Here is an 18,909-nt window from a genome sequence, read left to right on the forward strand (position 1 = left end):
ATGACAAATCCACACTCCTCCCTCTGTAGAAATGAATTTTAGCCTATCAAGCAAGCACTATCTTGGGAAACACAACCTGTACCTTTACACTAAAAAAGCCAACTTTGGTACACATAGACTTGGTCTGGTTAACTTAGCCTGCTGATGGTTCAGACTGCATTTGGTTTAGATGCTTTTTGACTAAACTTCTGCTCAGAACAAGGATGGTGGATATTGTAACCCAGAACCTAATTTGAAATGTTTTTTTAAAAAAGGATCTGATTAGGGCAAGTCTAAAGGAATGACTACGTTAACCAAAACTGTTGCAAGCCTGCTGTATTTACATGAGCACCTAACGTTTTAAAACAGGCTTGCAAAATTGTGAACCTATGCTTTAATTATTTCAGTTTGTCAAATGTAAAAAAAAAATGCTGCTTTATGGTCTTAAGCTCTATCAACTTGTGTTTTTGCTTAGTAATGTACATTCAGATGTTTGTCTGAGTTTATATTGTTTTTAATAACAGTTATCATAGTTTAATGTTTACATGTTCCTTGTCCATACACAGCCAACTTCTTGTTTAAAGAACAATGAGCTATTGGCTCACAAATGTTATAATTATAGACACTCTCATGTTATAACCCAGGCATGTGATATGAAAACATTCACATTTTGTGTCTGCTATAATTTTTCCCATAGAAAAACTAAACATTTGTACATTTTGTGTACAAAATGTGAGCACATAAAATGGTCCTTTTCAATAGATTTAACAGCTTAAATCAGCCTTGTAGTGTTAAATCCTGCATATAGAAAATTTCTGTAAAGTCATATCCCACAATGACTGAAGTTTTGTTTTAGATTAGAGGAATGCAATACAAATTATGCTAGAAAAACTGGAAACTGTGCACCAGTGTAGCCTAGCTGACAGGGGCCATATCTCGTTTTACCATTTGGTTCCTCCGAATGGTAAAATGAGATATGGACTGGGGACAGAAGAAGGGAGTAAGGTATCTGTTGTAGACAACCAGCGTTCTGTAAATCTGAACGATAAACACAATGCAATATAAACATATAAATAAATATGTTAAACGGACAGGCCATATATTAAATGAGGGAAATGCACCAGCTAAGTAAATGATAGAACAGTCGAGGAGGAGTGCAGTGTCCAGTGTACAGTCTGGTTTCAGTGGTTACAGTAATACCGACAGTGCATCAGCTTCAATTTAGCTTATTTTTTTTACAGGACATTCTAATGATTCCAGTCTGTGTCATGTGTGGGTGAGTGATGAAGCAACAGCTGAGGAGTGGTGCCGGTGAGCGCAGTGACATACGCTGAACGCAGGGGGCCGCTGATGACTCTGCAAACATGGCTGCCCAGGATGAACTCAGTAAGTTTCTCTCTGCGTTTTTGATGCTCGATAGCTCTTAAATTTTCGTATCCGTGGTTGTCAGAAATGTAGCCAAGGACGGACCTCTTTCAGTCTAATTATTAGAATGTTTTTAAGTAACAAAAAAAACGCTTCGTTCAGTTAGAAAAACGAAGGGAGGACAGATAGCTAGCTACGCAGCTAAGTTGCTAGCTAGAATGCTATCGCCAGGAGGCCGTTTGCCCAGTCATGGTAAAAAAGAACGTATCAAGCAGGGTCTTAATATGTTTCTAGTAATCTTAACTTTTCTGGTGTGGATTCGCAAATTGATTGTATAGGGTGTTTGGTATTGATTGCAAAGGCTGTCATCGGCAGTCAAAAGCCTTAATGTGATAGAGAAATAGTGAAATGCGTGCATAATCTGCCAGCTGCTGTTGCTAGCTGGGTGGTGAGCCATGCCAAGAGAAAGAAGGCAGGGCTGGGTGATGGGTGCCCCAACACAGCAGCTGACAGGACCGTTTGTCTTTGAGATGACTGTTTTAAATTGGGAGGCATTACAAGCTTACAATAAACCTAAATGTCTAACAGGCAGGTTTAACAAAACACCTACTCTCATGTTAGAATTCAAAGCTAGTTTTGGAGGAACCGACTGATAGTGTGTCACTAACACTAGCCCCAAAACAGCACATGAGAGTTGACCAACGTTTTTAAGTGTCTGTGTGTGTGTGTGTGTGTGTGTGTGTGTGTGTGTGTGTGTGTGTGTCTGTCTGTTTTAACAGATCAACTGGAGCGTGTGTTCCTTCGCCTGGGCCATGCAGAAACCGACGAACAGCTACAAGACATTATATCCAAGTTCCTGCCCCCTGTGCTCCTCAAACTCTCCAGCGTTCAGGAGGGTGTGCGGAAGAAAGTAAGAAGGGTGTTGCCCAATGATAGTAGAATGACATCCACATGCATATGGTCTCTAGCAAAACCATATAAGACTGTGAATAAATTTATACCATCAGACCCTTCGACTGTCGATGTATGCATCTGTTTCACATAACTAATCCACTAAATAACTTTCTTTGTCTCCTAGGTAATGGAGTTGTTAGTTCATCTTAACAAGAGAATAAAAAGTAGACCCAAGATTCAGTTACCAGTAGAAACTTTGCTGGTACAGTACCAAGACCCTGCAGCTGCTTCCTTCGTTACGGTAAGAGTTTCAGTTTGTGGTGTAATCTTATGTAGGAGTATGTATAATATATAGTTGTAATGTAATATGATAACATCCCCATATAATTTCCAATTTGATTTGTGTTTTGGTTTATTATAATTTAACAATAATTTAATAGAAAATGTTTTAAAAATACTTTGTGTTGGTGTGGTCATGTGGTGATGCTAGATGGATTTGACTCTTTCCAGGATCTGTAACTTGAAAGTAGACGTACTTGTTAAATTTATATATTTTTGCAGAATTTTACTATCATCTACATTAAAATGGGCTACCCACGTCTGGAGGTGGGAAAACAGTGTGAATTGGCCCCAACCCTCCTTACTGCCATGGAAGGCAAACCACAGCCACAGCAGGACAGGTGATGGGGAAACACATACACACACACACGCACATACCATAGATTGCACAAGAATATTTACTATTATTCCAGTAGGAAATTGAAACAAGGATTTTTCCAGATACCAGTGTTTCTCCTAGAAATCTTTCCAGGCACAGATCAAAGAGGATGATAGAAGGTTTGTGCAGATGCTCGAGAATATTTAGGTAGTTTCTGTGTAAAGGTCTAGTGCTCTCCTTGTTCTCTTCTTGTATCCTGTTCCTGAGGTATTTTTTCACCTATCAAAAGGGAGGGTTTGTCTTTGCTTAGTAGATTCTTTGAAACTTAAAATCCAGAGTTCAACTTTCCATTTGCTGGTTCACCTGCAGCTTGCTTTTACTGTGTACTTGTGTCACTGATTCATAGCATAGTAGTTTCAGGTGAGTCTCATTCATGTTGTCATGTATTCCCAGGTTGTTAGATTGTTACACGTAGGATAAACAGAGACATGCACCTGAAAACACTCCAAAACACAAATAATTATTTCTAAATCAGTGTATATTGGATAAATAAATTATGCCTGTCATGTAGAAGTCTCTTTAGCATGGCGACCTGCCATGCCTGTTATAGTATAGGGCAAACACTGGATATGATTGAGTTTTTGCTTTATTCACACACTCACACAGACACAGTGACTGCAATATATGTTACAAAGATACTGCTGCAGTTTGCCTTGCGTGTAATGTTAATTCTTCTTAACTGGCTTGTACATTTCCTGTCCATCCCGTCTTTCTTCTCTTAGCCTGATGCACCTGCTGATCCCTACTCTCTACCATATGAAGTACCCTGCAGACATTTCCAAGAATGCTTCTCCATTCAACTTAACTGAGCGTCCAAAGACCGTGCAGCTGCTGCTGGAGTTCATGCTAGACGTTTTGCTGATGCCTTATGGGTGAGTTCCTGCACTGTAGTTTTTTGCACACATGCACACACACAAGATCTAAACAAAGTTTGTTTTAGAAATCATTTTAATGTTTTGCTTTTAGTTTTGAAATCTTTTTATGGATTTTCACCAGAGTATATTTCTGATCGGTTTGGCGTGTTCCTCCTAAGATCAATTCTGATTTCCTGGTTGTTCCAGACCTGAACTAAGTCTGTAGTAGAAGTATGGTGATGCTGCTTTCTGTGTCATAAGCCTTCATCTCTGTATTAGTCTTCAAGGGGAGGTTAGACTATCAGACACAAAAACTTCAATCTAAAAACTAAGCTGGCCTAAGCTGGCCTCAATCTAAAAACTAAGCTGCCAATTAAGGTGTACAAATCCTGTTTAATACATATCACATTCTCCTTATGATCACTGTAAATAGATGCTGGTAAAAAACAATCGATGCATTGTTATGGACAATTTTGACAAGTACAGAAGGGCAGTATTGGAACTGACACTTGATACTGGTATTGCTATTGGTGCTTCTTTAGTTAGCGTTATTAGTTATTATTAGTTAGTTATTATTAGTGCATCGAATCAATTTATAATTTGAACAAGAAAGTTGAATTGTTATGTCTTTTAATCCTCTAGGTTTGTGTTTAATGAATCCCCGACTCGCCCCGCTCCCTCCTCCTCCCAGGGAAGTTCTGCAGATGGGGCAGTAACTGCAGTTGGCCAAGGGCTCCCCCAGCCTCCCCCAGGGATGAGTGTTTATGCTGCCAAAAGGGTGATTGGAGAGGCTCAGTGGAGTGCTGAGCAGCTAGAGCAGGTACCATAACTAGAGCTCTTGTATAGGTTGTGTTTGCATTTTTTGTCCATCTAGGCGGGTTGTGTATTTGTTTTATACTTGCTGCATAATGCTTGACTCTAGCGCAAAAGTTGGGACCTCATACTATTCAAAAATTATCTCTAAAAGTGAGCACAAATTCTTATCACATATCAGTTCAGAAATTGTCTAATGGCCACCAGCAATTAAACTGTTTATAATAGATTATGTCCAAGCTCCTCCATAATGATTTGATTGTAGATGTGCAAAGTGACCTACAGTGTTTGACTTGAGTATAAGCAGGTAACACTTTTATTCTTTGTTTCAACAGTGTAAGCTGGGGATAGTGAAATTCATAGAGGCAAGGCAAGTCCCAGAAGTGGAGACGGTCATTCACTTGGTGGTGGCCTCCAGTGACACTCGACACAGTGTGGCCACAGCAGCTGATCTAGAACTAAAGAGCAAACAGAGGTAGGTAAAGGGGCTAATCTCTGGTTTATAATTATGACACTTTTTTCCCAGAGTGAGTACAAGTATTTACATTTGAGTACTCGTCAAGACTGAGTACCTCTACAAGTACTAAACTTTTTCGCTTCTAGTATGAGTTGGTGGACAGTGAAATCCTTATTAATCCATTGCAGTTAAGCAAATCCGTTTTCAGTTTTGTCATCATCATTTATCTTAGCACCTCTAAACCACAGACATTTTTCCACCTCTGGCTACCTGTAGAGGTTACCGTGGTATCAGACACAATATTGGAGAGCAAGTACACAAAGAGAGGATCAGGCCCAATGCTCGATACTGGCATTGGCATCAGGACTTCCCCATTTATCCCCAAGTCATCAATTTACCAGTTTTTCCTCTAGCCCAATCATTTATAAATGACCAATTTTTCGTTAAAACTGTTTAGTTATTATTTTCTTTTCGTCATGTTATGAATGTTTGTTAAACCATTAGTTGGATCTGTTTAGAAATGCTAATAGTAAAAAGCTATATTGATGGAATTGATTATATCTTTGTTTTATTCTTCAGCATCATTGATTGGAACAATCCTCTAATTATCAACAAGATGTTCAAGGTGTACCTGGGGGATGTCCCTCTAAAAACAAAGGTTTGTATACTCAACATTCTGAAACATAACCAGTGATTTAAAAACATAAAAAGGAACATATAATAACTACTGTTCTGTGTGTACACTAGGGTGGTAATCTAAAGCAAGAGTTAAAACATGACCCCGTGAGCACAAGAGTCAAACTCAAGATCCTTCCACATCTTCTAAGGTCACGCCTAGCTGCAGAGTGCTTTCCAGCTAATATTCAAGTAGGATGTTGGTTCACTGGTGTATTTTTTTTTCTCTGTTTTCAAAACCCCATTCTAAATGGTTAACATTTTTTAAGGAAATGCTCCAGTGTTCTACCCAATCATTCTAATTGGTCACCTTTCTCACTGTAGGTTGTCTATGATGGTCTATTTGGAGCTAACACCAACAACAAACTGCTGTCTCTCACCTTGCAGTTTGTCCATCACATCTGCATGGTGTAAGAAAAGTTCACGTTTCCTTTGTCTCGATGAAATCGGCATGCATTTTTATATTTTGAAAAAATAAAAGTTACTTTTTACCCTGTTTTTCAGATGCCCTGACACTAATAAGCCTTTGGGCCTGATGCTACTTAATGGACTCACCAAGCTTATCAATGAATATAAGGAGGTAAAACTCAGAACAAGAGCATGCATTTATAGTAATTAGCAATTTGATGCAGTTTGAATTGTGGGTCCTTAACAAGAGTTGTCCTTGCAGGATCCTAAGTTACTATGTGTCGCCTACTCTGCTGTTGGAAAGCTGTCGAGGTGAAACCTTTTTTCATAGACGTTGCCAGGTCAGAGTTTAAATCTTGAGGATTTTAGAAATTATGCATATTGTGCTTTTTATCCTGTCTTCTAGCCGCATGCCACAGCTGTTTACAAAGGATATTGCACTTGTGCAGCAGTTTTTTGAGTCCATGTGCAAGGTAAGTGAATATTCTCTCAGCAGTCAATACTAAATAGGTTTAATTTACAACGTTTCAAGTCTTTCTTTAAAACCCTAGTTAGGTGTCTATATGAACACTGAAAGAGGTCTTAGGTGCTGTAGTCATTTCTTCCGTTCATGCTGGCCCACAAGAGATCTCTCTATCTGCAAGTCCTTTCCTGTGCAAAAATATCTTGAGATGTGTGTTGTGTGTCTATGGCTAATATAAGACTTACACTTTCCTTTTTATTTTTTATTTTTTTGCTTCAAGATGTCTCCTTGTTGATTTGCAGTGGAACGAAATTAAGAGAGAGAGGATTTTATGCTGAAAAGACTTCAATTTTGAAATGTTATTTAGTATGACTTATTTAAAAGGTTTTATGGCCTTCAGAAACTGGCCATTTTTGCAAACAGGGAGGAGAAGGGATTTTGGCCTTCATTACCTATATAGGAATCAACTTGTTAACGGATCTATGAAGGCCTTTATTAACAGAAGGAATGGTTACAGCCACCAAAAGACATTAAGGGATAGTCAGCAATAAAAGTTGATTACATAAAATGGTAACTTTCTGCCTGTGTTCTTAATACAGCCCAGTGGTGTGTGTGCTGTTGATATGGATTTTTCCAAAATTCTGTGTTTTTTAGGAGGAGCCTGATGTTCGTCTTGCCATTCAGGAAGCTTTGTCTATGATGGTTGGAGCTTATGCTAATTTACAGGGGGCACTGCTAAACCTGATGGAGGCCCTGGTGGCTGCATACATAGGAAAGGTGAGTGTATATTGCATGAAAAGATGGTGTATTTGGTTAATTAAAAAACATGTTGACTAGCTCAATAAACAATTATGAGGCAAATCAAGTACTCTGATTATAATTTTTTGGCAGCCGGAAGTGCAAGTTCGTCAGGTGGCCATGAAGTTCGCCAGCACAGTGTTTGCTCCTGATCATGTGCCATCAAGATACCTGTTGCTATTGGCTGCTGGAGATCCGTAAGTCCCCTCACTTTTCATCTTTTTAGCATCTTGAATGCACTGCAAGATGCTAAATGCACTATATGTATATGTGTGTGTGTACGTTTTTTTAATATATATATATATATATATATATATATATATATATATATATATACACACACACACACACACACACACACACACACACACACACACACACACACACACACGCGCGCGCATGCAGTGTAAGAAATAAAATTAACTGGCTTTGTGCGTTTTAGGAGGGAGGAGGTGTCTGGGGAGGCCCAGAAGGTGCTGAGGTCTTTTCCTACCAGACATTCAGAGAAGGAGGGACCCAAGCCAATGCCCTCCTTTCCTGACATGGTAGCCTACGTCCAGGAGAAGGTGAAGTTCTCTGCATTTTCTGTCCCTCATGAGGCAGTACATCCAGGTTACAAGGTGGTTGCTAACAAAAAAAAAAAAAAGATACCCTTATATTTTTTGATCTTGTCATCATCAGGCAGTTCAGAGGATCAAGACTCCAGCTAAGTACATTGTGGGAACTTACACTATTCCGTTCAACCCATCTGCATTTGGGGAGGTAAATATTGATTGGTGATCGGCTTGTCACATTCACAACATAGCAGATTTTGTTTTTACCTGTGGACACCAAGTTGATTTTTCTTGTCCAGACACACGATTGTCTGTCCAACTAATTTTTCTGTTTTCCCAGATTGTGCTTTACTTGCGGATGTGTTTAGCTCACAGTGCTGGGGTCAAACCTTTGTCCACACGTCTTGCAGACATGCAGGATGATGCACCAGCCATTGGTCGCTACATCCACAAACTTTTGTACTCTGAGCCTCAGCCTTCAGTGTCGAAGGTTTCTGAAGTAAATCCTGTTCATGTCTACATAGAATTACTGCAGCAACTGCTGTCTGCTGTAGGAGGTGAGAGGACATTACCTGCTCTTTAAAAGAATATGGTTCCAGAGTTATTATTGACTTGTTAGGCAGCCTGTGTAACACAGTGTTGTAGTGTGAGCATTGTAAACAGGATAAGATAAGTGTTTGACTTACCAGGATGCATTTATGTAATGAAACCCTACACATGGTGATTTAATATGTTAAACTTTATTGACTTCTAAATTGATATGTTTGTGCACATATTTCACTTCATCTGTTACCAGGGATCCCAGTTATGTACTGTCTACTGGAGGTGGTGTCTGTCTGCCCTGAGAAACTTGCTCCCAGATTTGTAGATAAAATCGACTGGATTAAAGTGAGTATTTAATTTATTTATGTTGTAATTGGATGTGGGATGCAGGTTATTCTACAGCAACTTTTAATTTATACTAATGGATTTGTAGAAACAGATATCAACACACCACTTAGTTGTCCTCTGATATTTTAAGACCATGAATGTAATTCACATTTAACAACTGTCAGTGCATTCAGCTGTAACATCAGATGTTTCCTTCTCCAGAGTCTGATGAACACAAATAAGGAGGACATGAGAGAACTTGCGGCCCAGTTGTACGCTGTAGTGGTTTCCACCATGTCTGGCAATGAGTTGCAGACAGCCGTGCAAAACCTGGTCAAAATCACCAAAGACAATCATGTATGTGACTTGTCTTGAGGAAACACTGGATAGTTTCCATGTTTTTAATTTTACCATGCTTGAATGTTTATTGCTTTTGTTCAACCATAGAGTCCCGAGACTCAGCATGGTGCCATCTTGGCTCTTGGCTACGTGGTGGGAAGGTACGTGAGCAAGAACAAAGCTGTCACCTCTAGTGACTCCACCCACAAAGTGGAGCAGCAAATGAGCATCTCCTCTAAAGAAGATGATGAACTTGTTGCCATGGCCACTAAGACAATCGGTTTGTTATTATTTTGCAACTATTTTCGGTAGTCAGAAATCCAAATATGGGGACACCCAGTTATGTTTGTATGTGTGATGATCCAGGTTCCTTCCTGGAGAGCAGTAGTGCCATGTTGTCAGTAGCAGCCTGTACAGCTCTGGGAGAAATTGGTCGGAATGGCCCCTTACTGATTCCTGCAGAGGGTGAAGGCTTCACTAAACTCTCTACTGTAGAAAACCTGCTGGCTTACATCCCTTCTGGCAAAGAGAGCACAAAGGTAAGCTGGTAGTCCCCAAATGAAATTTCTATTGTGATCCGGTTTTTTTTTCTTCTCCTTTTTAAACAAAGTTCGTCATTTGTGCTGACTTTTTTTATACTGTATGTTTGTATTACTGATACATCAGATGCTTTGTTAAATAATTTGGCAATCTACATCTCTTTTATTGACTGGATTTGTATCTGTCCTGTTTGTGTATGTGGTCCAGATGAAAGAGCGTTCAATCCAGACTTTGGGTTACCTACCAGTGGGAGATGGGGACTTCCCCCACCAGAAAAAGCTGCTGCAGGGACTCATGGACTCTGTAGAAGTAAGACATAGCAAGTGACAGCAGCACTAATATTCACTGTGCAGAAAACCAAACCCTAATTTGGTTGGTAAAAAAAAAAAAAGTTTATATAATCGACAGCCATTGCTCACTGGAATGTGAGATCTTTGATGCTTTTAAAAACATAATTTTATCATGGGGCGACTGTGGCGCAGGAAGGTAGAGCGGTTGGGCACCAATCTCGCAGTTGTTGCTTCAATCCCCGGCTCCTCCGGTCACATGTCGAAGTGTCCTTGAGTAAGACAGTGAACCCCAACTTAGTTTCTCTCAGTGAGCGTCGGCAGGTGTTTAGCAGCTCCCCCATCGGTGTATGAGTGTGTGTGTGTATGTGTGTGTGCAAAAGGGTGAATAAGAAGCGGTGTAAAGCGCTTTGAGTGCCAATAGGTAGAAAAGCGCTATATAAGTGCAGATCATTTACCATAATGACTTTCATTTTTCCATTTTTAATTATTTCTTCTCTTAAGGCCAAACAGGTGGAGCTGCAGTTCACAGTTGGAGAGGCTATAACCAGCGCTGCAATAGGCACCAGCTCTGGAGCTGCCAGAGACCCATGGACCTGTGCTGAGGACCAGTATAGTCCACCGCACAGTGAGTCCTTTCAGTTGTAATAGGGGTTTTAATTAAAAAACTTTTTGCATTGTAATTTCAATCTGTAAAGCATTAAATTATTTCCTGGTCAGTATGAACAGATCCTTTTTTTTATCAAGTATGAGGTAAGGCTGACTGTCCAAGTCACAGTGATCACATTTGCCAGACCATTTTTTGTGTGCTGTATTTTGTGTGTAATTGTCTCAGTAAAATGCATGCAAAGTGCTGGTCAGATGTGGGATATGCAAGTTTTACTTGTCTCAGCATGTATTTAAATTTAAATTTCAAAATGTATCTAATGTCAAATGCTCCCTCAACAAAAGTTTAGTCAATTAACAGCAGTTCCACTTTCTTCTCTTCCATGTTAGATGTGAAGACCAATGACGTGGTCCCTTGGGTCCTCAACTCTATCCTGTCCAAGTACATACCCAGCCAGAACCCCCATGTTCGGCAAGCAGCCTGCATATGGCTGCTCTCCCTAGTCAAGAAACTTAGCCAACACAAGGAAATCACAGTGAGTGTTGTGTATGTTTTTGAGATTTAAACTTTTTTGTTTTAAAGTTTTTATATGTATACTCACTTTTTGTTGTCATTTATGGTTTTCTTACTTTTCTTATTCAGACACATTTAAGGGAGATTCAGGTGGCATTCATCTCTGTTCTCTCAGACCCTGATGGTAGGACAGGACTTTTAAAGAGATTGCTTTTCCACTGCACTTGTGTAGCATTACAAAACAAACAGCCATTGCCCTTTGTTCCTTTTTCCTCCTTTTTTTTCATCCAGAGTTGAGTCAGGATGTGGCATCTAAAGGCCTTGGTCTGGTCTATGAGATGGGAGGAGAGGGTGACCAGCAGGATTTGGTATCTACACTGGTAGAAACTCTCATGACTGGCAAAAGGTAAGTTGACAGTTGAATAAAAGAGGAAGAAATTGTATAAAAAAGACCATTAAAAGGGGTTGTCTATTCTTTAGGATAAGAAAACAAGTCCTGAACATTTTCAGTATATGAGGATAATATAAAAAGTATATTTATCTTTGCCAACAGAGTGAAACATACTGTCTCAGAAGAAACACAAGTATTCCAAGGTGAAGGTTTGGGTAAAACACCTGATGGGTGAGTCACACAATGTTTTTTTTTCATCCACATTTAATGAAATTGTTGCAAATGAGGACATTTTTCTTTAGTTTGCATACATTAAACCTTTTCTTCTGTCTTGATGGTTGCTGGCAGCCACGGCCTGTCCACATACAAGGAGCTCTGCTCACTGGCTAGTGACCTGAACCAACCAGATCTCGTTTACAAGTTCATGAACCTGGCAAATCATCATGCCATGTGGAACTCCCGCAAGGTATCATACAGATCTTCTTTCTCATTGATTACATGTGTTTTTTTGTATTCCCTTCTCTCACCTCACCTCTTTATAAACTCTCCCATACAGGGAGCAGCATTTGGATTTCACATGATTGCTGCTAAGGCCGGGGAGCAGCTAGCTCCTTTCCTGCCCCAACTTGTGCCACGCCTGTACCGCTACCAGTTTGACCCCAATTTGAGCATTCGCCAGGCCATGACCAGCATCTGGGATGCCTTGGTCACTGATAAGACTCTGGTAGGACTTGGTGCTATTACAGAATAAGAGCATACAGTATAGAAGCATACAATAAAATAATGTAAACGAGTAACATGATCAGAATGGAAATATATGTATATATGCATGTTTGCTTGTTCTGATGTGTCTCAGGTGGACAAGCATCTTAGGGAAATCCTGCAGGATGTCCTTTCTAACTTGACCAGCAACACCTGGAGAGTACGCGAGTCCAGGTACAGCAACAGTAAAAGCTGTAAATAGCTTCAAAATATTCAATTAAAAAAAACAAAACTGTTTTTTGTATGCATTTCTCCTGACTATTGACGCTTTAATAAATTGTGTATTTCCATTCGATTTCATATGTCAATTTCTTGTCCTTTTGCATTCTTCCTCAAATCTCTTATATTTTGTGTACTTTCTGTGATCTCTGGGCTGAAAGTACAGTTTAATGGTTTTTGATTATTAAAATTATTGTAACTATGCAATTATGGTAATCATGGTATAATCATTGTCATTATAGTAATGTAGCAACCAAATTTGTACTGTTGCACTCTTTGCCATTTGTTCTGAATCAGACATTAGTCTTAATAAGAAAAGTCTTAAAAGTTGTGTATATTGATTAATTGATTTTTCCCAACAGCTGCCTGGCCCTGAATGATCTAGTTCGAGGTCGCCAGGCTGATGATCTCATTGAGTATCTTGCTGAAATGTGGGAGACACTGTTCAGAGTCCTTGATGACATCAAGGTGAGCAGGAAATTAGAATTAATGTTGCGTTAATCCGCTAAGCAAAACATTTATATTTTATTCAGACACCTTGCAAGACAAGATAGGATTTACACACGAGATGAATAAACATTAGACATAAAGATACTATGTAGATTCTATATGACATCCTTCTTAAGTATAGGATAAATATACTAAATAATATACATATAAATATTTCAGGAATCTGTAAGGAAAGCTGCAGATCTAGCACTGAAAACACTCAGTAAGGTAAGTGTGGTTTTTACAAGGCAGGCATATTTTGCTACTGTGTGTACATATAGTGTGTCTGTCTGCCAACACACTTTCTTTTGTGTCCAGGTGTGTATTCGTATGTGTGAGTCTACAGGATCTGCAGCTCAGAAAACTGTGGCAATACTGTTGCCTACCCTGCTGGAAAAAGGCATTGTTAGCAATGTCTCAGAGGTTCGCTCACTCAGGTAGTGTCTCCATCCACTGAGGTGACATTTTAGTATTAGAGTAGAGATTCACTGGGGTTTGATGTTTTTGCAGCATAATTGTTTAGATCTCAGGCAATTTTGAAGTTTTATCTGACGTCTTTTGGAGATGAGCTACCAATTATTGTCTTTTTTTGACAGGTTATTAGTTTTTTGAGCCATTAAACACCTTGTTCATCAAAATCAACTAGAAATAAATGTTTGGGTGCAATTTCCTAACACATTATCAGTCACAAAACTACCAGGTTATAATTATGTGCATTATTGTCTGTCTTCTTTTTACCCGTACAAGTATCCAGACTCTGGTCAAAATTAGTAAGACGGCCGGTGCCAGATTAAAGCCTCATGCTTCTCGACTCATCCCAGCCCTGCTGGAGGCCCTCAGCACCCTAGAGCCTCAGGTCCTCAACTACCTCAGCCTTAGAGCCACAGAGCAAGAAAAGGTAATTTGAGAATCTACTGCATCTTAAACCAGGTCCGCGTAGATAAAGTCTGCAAGTTTTACCACAATATAGATTGAACATTGTCATATTTTGTTTTCCTTTTTCCATTCACCAGAGTGCCATGGATGCTGCTAGACTAAGTGCTGCCAAGTCCTCCCCTATGATGGAGACCATTAATATGGTAAAAACATAAATGCCTCTACTTTAAAACCTGACCAATTGTAAAGAAGAAAGTTTTGTAATGATCTGTTTTGTGTGTTCATGTGCTCAGTGTCTGCAGCACCTCGATGTTTCTGTGCTAGGAGAGCTGGTTCCAAGGCTCTGTGAGCTGCTCAAGAGTGGAGTAGGCCTGGGCACCAAGGTACAATGCATACAATAATGCCCCGATAGCCATCTTCTTTGAATGTCTGTCTCTTTTAAAATCCATTAACCTTTTTTCACGAGATGGCTCTGTTTGAGTCCAACAGTTAATGTTTGTCTTTTCCTTAAAGGGTGGCTGTGCTAGTGTAATAGTTTCGCTTACAGTACAGTGTCCGCAGGACCTCACCCCATACTCAGGTACAGCACAAAGTTTCATCTGTTCGTGCGTTTTGCTGTTTGGTGCAAGTGAACTAATGACTTTTCTTTTTTTCATAAAAACATTTTGGGTGTGTATGTGTGTGTGTTTCCAGGTAAACTAATGAGTGCCCTGCTGAATGGTATTCATGACAGGAGCACTGTAGTGCAGAAAGCATTTGCCTTTGCTCTGGGGCATCTGGTCAGAGTAAGCAGCACTTTTCATATATGGTCTTATGACAACAGTGACACAATGGGTTGTATTTAGTGACTCCAAACCCTTGATTTGTTATACCGGTTTGCCTCAACAGACGGCAAAAGACAGCAGTGTGGAGAAATTACTACTAAAGCTCAACACCTGGTACCTGGAGAAAGAGGGTGAGGCACCAGAGAACAGAGAACTTTTTTTTTTGTTTCTCAACTGTAATTTTAAAAACGTATTAGTTGAACCAAATGGTAACTTTAGGGCTCTGCTTTCTTCTACTTTCTCTGGTTCCTTGACTCTCTCCTACTTCCAGAACCACTGTATAAGTCCTCATGTGCATTGACTGTGCATGCCATTAGCCACTACAGTCCAGATGTGCTTAAGGGACATGCAGTAGCGGCTCTTCCACTGGCCTTCCTGGGAATGCATCAAGAACCAGGTCCTGATGAGGAGAAAGGAGAGAGCCATGATGCCACACTGTGGGCTGAGGTGTGGCAAGAGAACGTCCCAGGTGATGAGAAATACCCATGTCATAATAATTAAATTATTATCTATTAGAGAATGTAGTCTAGATAAGACAGTATCAAAAAAGAATAATAAAGTTGGTTATAAGTAAAAGGAGAAAGCCATGATGCCACACTGTGTTATCATGGCTTAGAGAATATTAGAGAATGTAGTCTAGATAAGAAAGTAACGCAAACACTGCTTTACATTACTATTTATAACCACTGATTGATTTAATTTCTTCGCCCAAAAAAAGAATAATAAAGTTGGTTATAAGTAAATTCAAATATTTTACAATAGTTTACATATAGTATTTGGGAGCAAAGCTATGCATACGGTTTCATGTTTTCTTTGATTCCAGGAAGCTTTGGAGGCATCCGACTCTACATGACAGAGCTGATCGCTATAACACAGAAAGCACTTCAGTCCCAGTCCTGGAAGATGAAGGCTCAAGGTGCAGCTGCCATGGCAACTGTTGCCAAGGAACAGACAGGCTCATTGGTGGCACCCCACCTTGGCATGGTGCTAACTGCTTTATTGCAGGGACTGTCTGGACGCACATGGGCTGGCAAGGTAATACAGGACTTCAATATCGCATTACACAAAACAAAAATAAAGAAATAGTTGTTTTTTAAATTTGCTGTCATGTTCCAGGAGGAGCTGTTGAAGGCTATTGGATCGGTAGTCTCCAAATGCAGGTGAGCGTTGAATAACTTGAATAACTTTTTTCCATTATTTCAAATTTTATGTGAAGTACATTAATTTTATACTTTATTACTTCATTTTCCTGTGGGTTTTAGCGCAGAGCTACAGAAGCCTTGTATTGGCCAACCCACCATCTCTGAGGTGCTTGAGGTTGTGTTGAAGGAATGCTGTAAGGAGAATCTAGTGTACAAAATGGCTGCTCTGCGATGTGCTGGAGATGTGCTCCACAGCAGCCAGGAGGATCGTTTCAGTAACATGGCAGAGATCCTATTCCCTCTGATCAAAAAGGTTAAATCACTTTACTCATTAGATATTTCATCCTTACACAGCAAACATGACTCAAACTTCTTAATTCCAAACAGAGCTGCCCTGAAAGCGGTGGTGCATCCCCAAGGTCCATGGAGGATGATGATGAGGATGGAGATGAGAAGGAGAAAGCACTGCAGACTGAGGCTCTGCTCTGTGCTTTCCAGACTCTTGGAAAGACATGGCCCAGCAGCCCACAATCCCAGGGTAAGCTGAGTCAACTGCACCACTAAACTAGGACCACTGTTCCTGTATTTAATAGTTGAAGACGCTAAAGTGTTTACCCCAACTTGATCATGAAGACTCTTATCATTGTTCTAAATACAAACTGGAACATCTCACCTTCTGAAGATTGAACCTTGTTACCAGGGTCTTAACATAAGTGGCACTGCCATAGTGTTGCTTTTAATAGTATACAGATATGGAAAATCTTTTCACTGAAAGAACCTGAAACTGGCAAAAGTTATAAAAAGAAAAGGAAAAACGAATCAGAATTTGTTTTGGATTTTTGATGAAACTGAATATATGAAATAGTAAAAGGTTTCCCCCTGTCTAGGAATGGCTGATGTAACATGAGTGAAAACTTTTTTCTTAAGACAGGTAATGCTAATTACACAAAGCATTTAGTTTGAAATAGTACTATAATGAAATTATGTATGATCTTTTCTAACACCTGTCCAGGCCATTTATTTTTTATTGTCTTAATTAAAATTGATTTTAAATTAAAAAAAATTGAAGCAAAGTCAGATTTTTTTTTTATCTCTCTATCCCTTTTTTGTCAGTTTCAAGTCATTTCAGAGAAATTGCTTTTTCATGAAAGGGTACCACAAAGGTTGTCCACATCTGTAGACTTGACAGATGAATGGGCTGGTGGGAAGAAGAGATGTGGCTCCAACAAAGTAAACTGTGAAATGTGTCTGTAGCTCGATTCCAGGTGGAGGTGTGCAGCCTTATGTGTGAGAAGCTCAAACTAAGCACTTGGAAAGTTCAGCTCGCTGTTTTGCAGTCCATGAAGGCATATTTCCAGGGGTAAGGAACAACAAAGAAAGAATTAATTTCTCATATTCAAAAAATAATAATAATTAACCTGAGCTTTTTTGCGGGGGATAGGTTATTGCTGTTGGAGAGGGGCAATGAGGATTTCAATACACTCTCACAGATCCTTACAGAGACCTGTTTTGCTCTGACATTCCCTTTAGGTAAGAGTCACCTAATTTAACTACAATCTGCACAAATCTTTGACATGCATGTGTTTCATAACCATATGTCTATTGTTTTTCTTTCTAGAAAACAAAAGTTACTCATCTGTGAGGACAGAGGCTTTGTCAGTTGTGGATCTGATTGTAAAAAGAACTGGAGGTGAGTGTTTTTGTTAACAGTGTGTTGAAGTGTATTTATCTTCAGGTGTAAATTTAGCTAAAAAAAAAAAAACATTTTTGCGGAAACTTACAAATATTGTACACTGGTCCATCACAACATTAAATCCGCATGCTGGATTAATTGTTCCTTTACTGATTAAATATTTTTGTGTTAATGTTATGTTGATTAGAAAGTGAACAGTGGGACTGTGTGTCAGTGAAGAGTCGGGAGCAGCTGCAGCGTTCCTTGTCAACACTGCAGTCCGATAGCAGACCTGAGCTGAGGGATAAGGCCCAGGAGCTGCGCAGACACATCCAGAGTCAACCTTGAACACACACATTGCTCTCTGAATGAGCTGAGTACATAGTTAAAAAATAAAATTCAGCATCGACTTCTTTTAACTTCATGAGTTTAAAAAAAACACATACAATAGCTCACTCCTCTCCTGTCTGCCATCTTTGATACAGTTGTTTTCTCTTACATAGAAAATATCTCAATCCTCAAATTATGTATCCATGTTACTCACTGGCTCAGACACTGGCACATGCAATAGAGTGGTGCTACTCAAGCTGATTGGATTTTGGCTCATTAAACTTGAAGTAACCAGAAGAGACTTTATCGGAGTCTGAGCCCTAAAATGAATGGTGAAGGGCAAGGGTATTAAAAATGTTCATCTATTAGTTCATTTAAAGGGACAGTCAGATATTGAGAAATTATATATAAATTAGTGTGTTGGGTTTGTGGACACTGTATACCTAGAGCCCCAAAATGGGGACTTTAACTACCAAGGTTAATGAACAAGACAACAGTGTATTGTGTGTTCTTGAACAGAGATTATTAAAAAAAAAAAAAAAAAGTGATGCCATAGTTATTTGAATTTGTCACTTATGAAAATAAATTTATCTTGGTAATGTGGGCCAGTGACTTAACTTTTGTCTGAGTATTAGTTGTACATTTACAGTTTTAAATGTCAAAGGTGCTGAGCAGCACATTCACTTCATACTTACAGTAGTGAAATCTAAGTGTGATGTACAAACATACTGTAGCAAAGTCTAACACGTAATTGGAATTTCTCTTATAAGCTTACGTTCATGTGAAAACACACAAACAAGCATGTAGATGTATGGATTTATGTATTGGATTTTATCATGTTTTAGTCTGCAATAAAAAAGGTTTTCAATTTTATAAAATGCAACAGTTAAACTTATGGGTCTCTAGCTACAAGAACCAGATTAGAATTATTAGTACCAAACATCTTCTGCTATATTAACACATCATCTGCAAACATTGAGGTTTTATAGTACATTTTAATTGACCTGCTGGTTGCAGCATTTCTCCCTGTGCTTGCATGGGATTTCTTCACATACTCCAGTTTTGCCCCA

General features: G+C 39.3%; 1 protein-coding gene across 1 annotated transcript; it reads left to right on the plus strand.

Moving 5' to 3' along the window:
* Window positions 1-1,232: 1,232 nt before the first annotated feature.
* ecpas (Ecm29 proteasome adaptor and scaffold) lies at window positions 1,233-18,717 on the plus strand. Its single transcript, XM_067497257.1, has 49 exons — window positions 1,233-1,365; window positions 2,124-2,254; window positions 2,423-2,539; window positions 2,800-2,918; window positions 3,679-3,828; window positions 4,453-4,630; window positions 4,959-5,098; window positions 5,660-5,738; window positions 5,828-5,947; window positions 6,080-6,165; window positions 6,260-6,335; window positions 6,426-6,475; window positions 6,570-6,636; window positions 7,281-7,403; window positions 7,518-7,621; window positions 7,867-7,990; window positions 8,106-8,186; window positions 8,319-8,535; window positions 8,775-8,866; window positions 9,071-9,205; window positions 9,296-9,467; window positions 9,554-9,726; window positions 9,935-10,036; window positions 10,519-10,642; window positions 11,011-11,156; window positions 11,264-11,318; window positions 11,426-11,540; window positions 11,688-11,756; window positions 11,874-11,991; window positions 12,082-12,249; window positions 12,382-12,461; window positions 12,869-12,974; window positions 13,176-13,223; window positions 13,314-13,432; window positions 13,743-13,893; window positions 14,009-14,074; window positions 14,165-14,254; window positions 14,385-14,451; window positions 14,565-14,656; window positions 14,760-14,826; window positions 14,967-15,164; window positions 15,519-15,730; window positions 15,812-15,855; window positions 15,958-16,150; window positions 16,225-16,375; window positions 17,092-17,197; window positions 17,279-17,367; window positions 17,456-17,527; window positions 17,718-18,717. Exons 1-49 carry the CDS (start codon window positions 1,344-1,346, stop codon window positions 17,855-17,857), a joined length of 5,544 nt encoding a protein of 1,847 aa, XP_067353358.1. The 5' UTR covers window positions 1,233-1,343; the 3' UTR covers window positions 17,858-18,717.
* The last annotated feature ends 192 nt before the right edge of the window (window positions 18,718-18,909 follow it).

Source organism: Channa argus, chromosome 3 (genome assembly GCF_033026475.1).
Source record: "Channa argus isolate prfri chromosome 3, Channa argus male v1.0, whole genome shotgun sequence".
NCBI lineage: Eukaryota > Metazoa > Chordata > Actinopteri > Anabantiformes > Channidae > Channa > Channa argus.

Excerpts from the sequence above, each read along its gene's own strand:
- ecpas (XM_067497257.1), top strand. The coding sequence starts at position 1,344 with ATGGCTGCCCAGGATGAACTCA. Across the intron at positions 9,468-9,553 it reads CATGGCCACTAAGACAATCG|GTTCCTTCCTGGAGAGCAGT; the intron begins GTTTGTTATTAT and ends GTGATGATCCAG. Across the intron at positions 11,992-12,081 it reads CCATGTGGAACTCCCGCAAG|GGAGCAGCATTTGGATTTCA; the intron begins GTATCATACAGA and ends TCTCCCATACAG.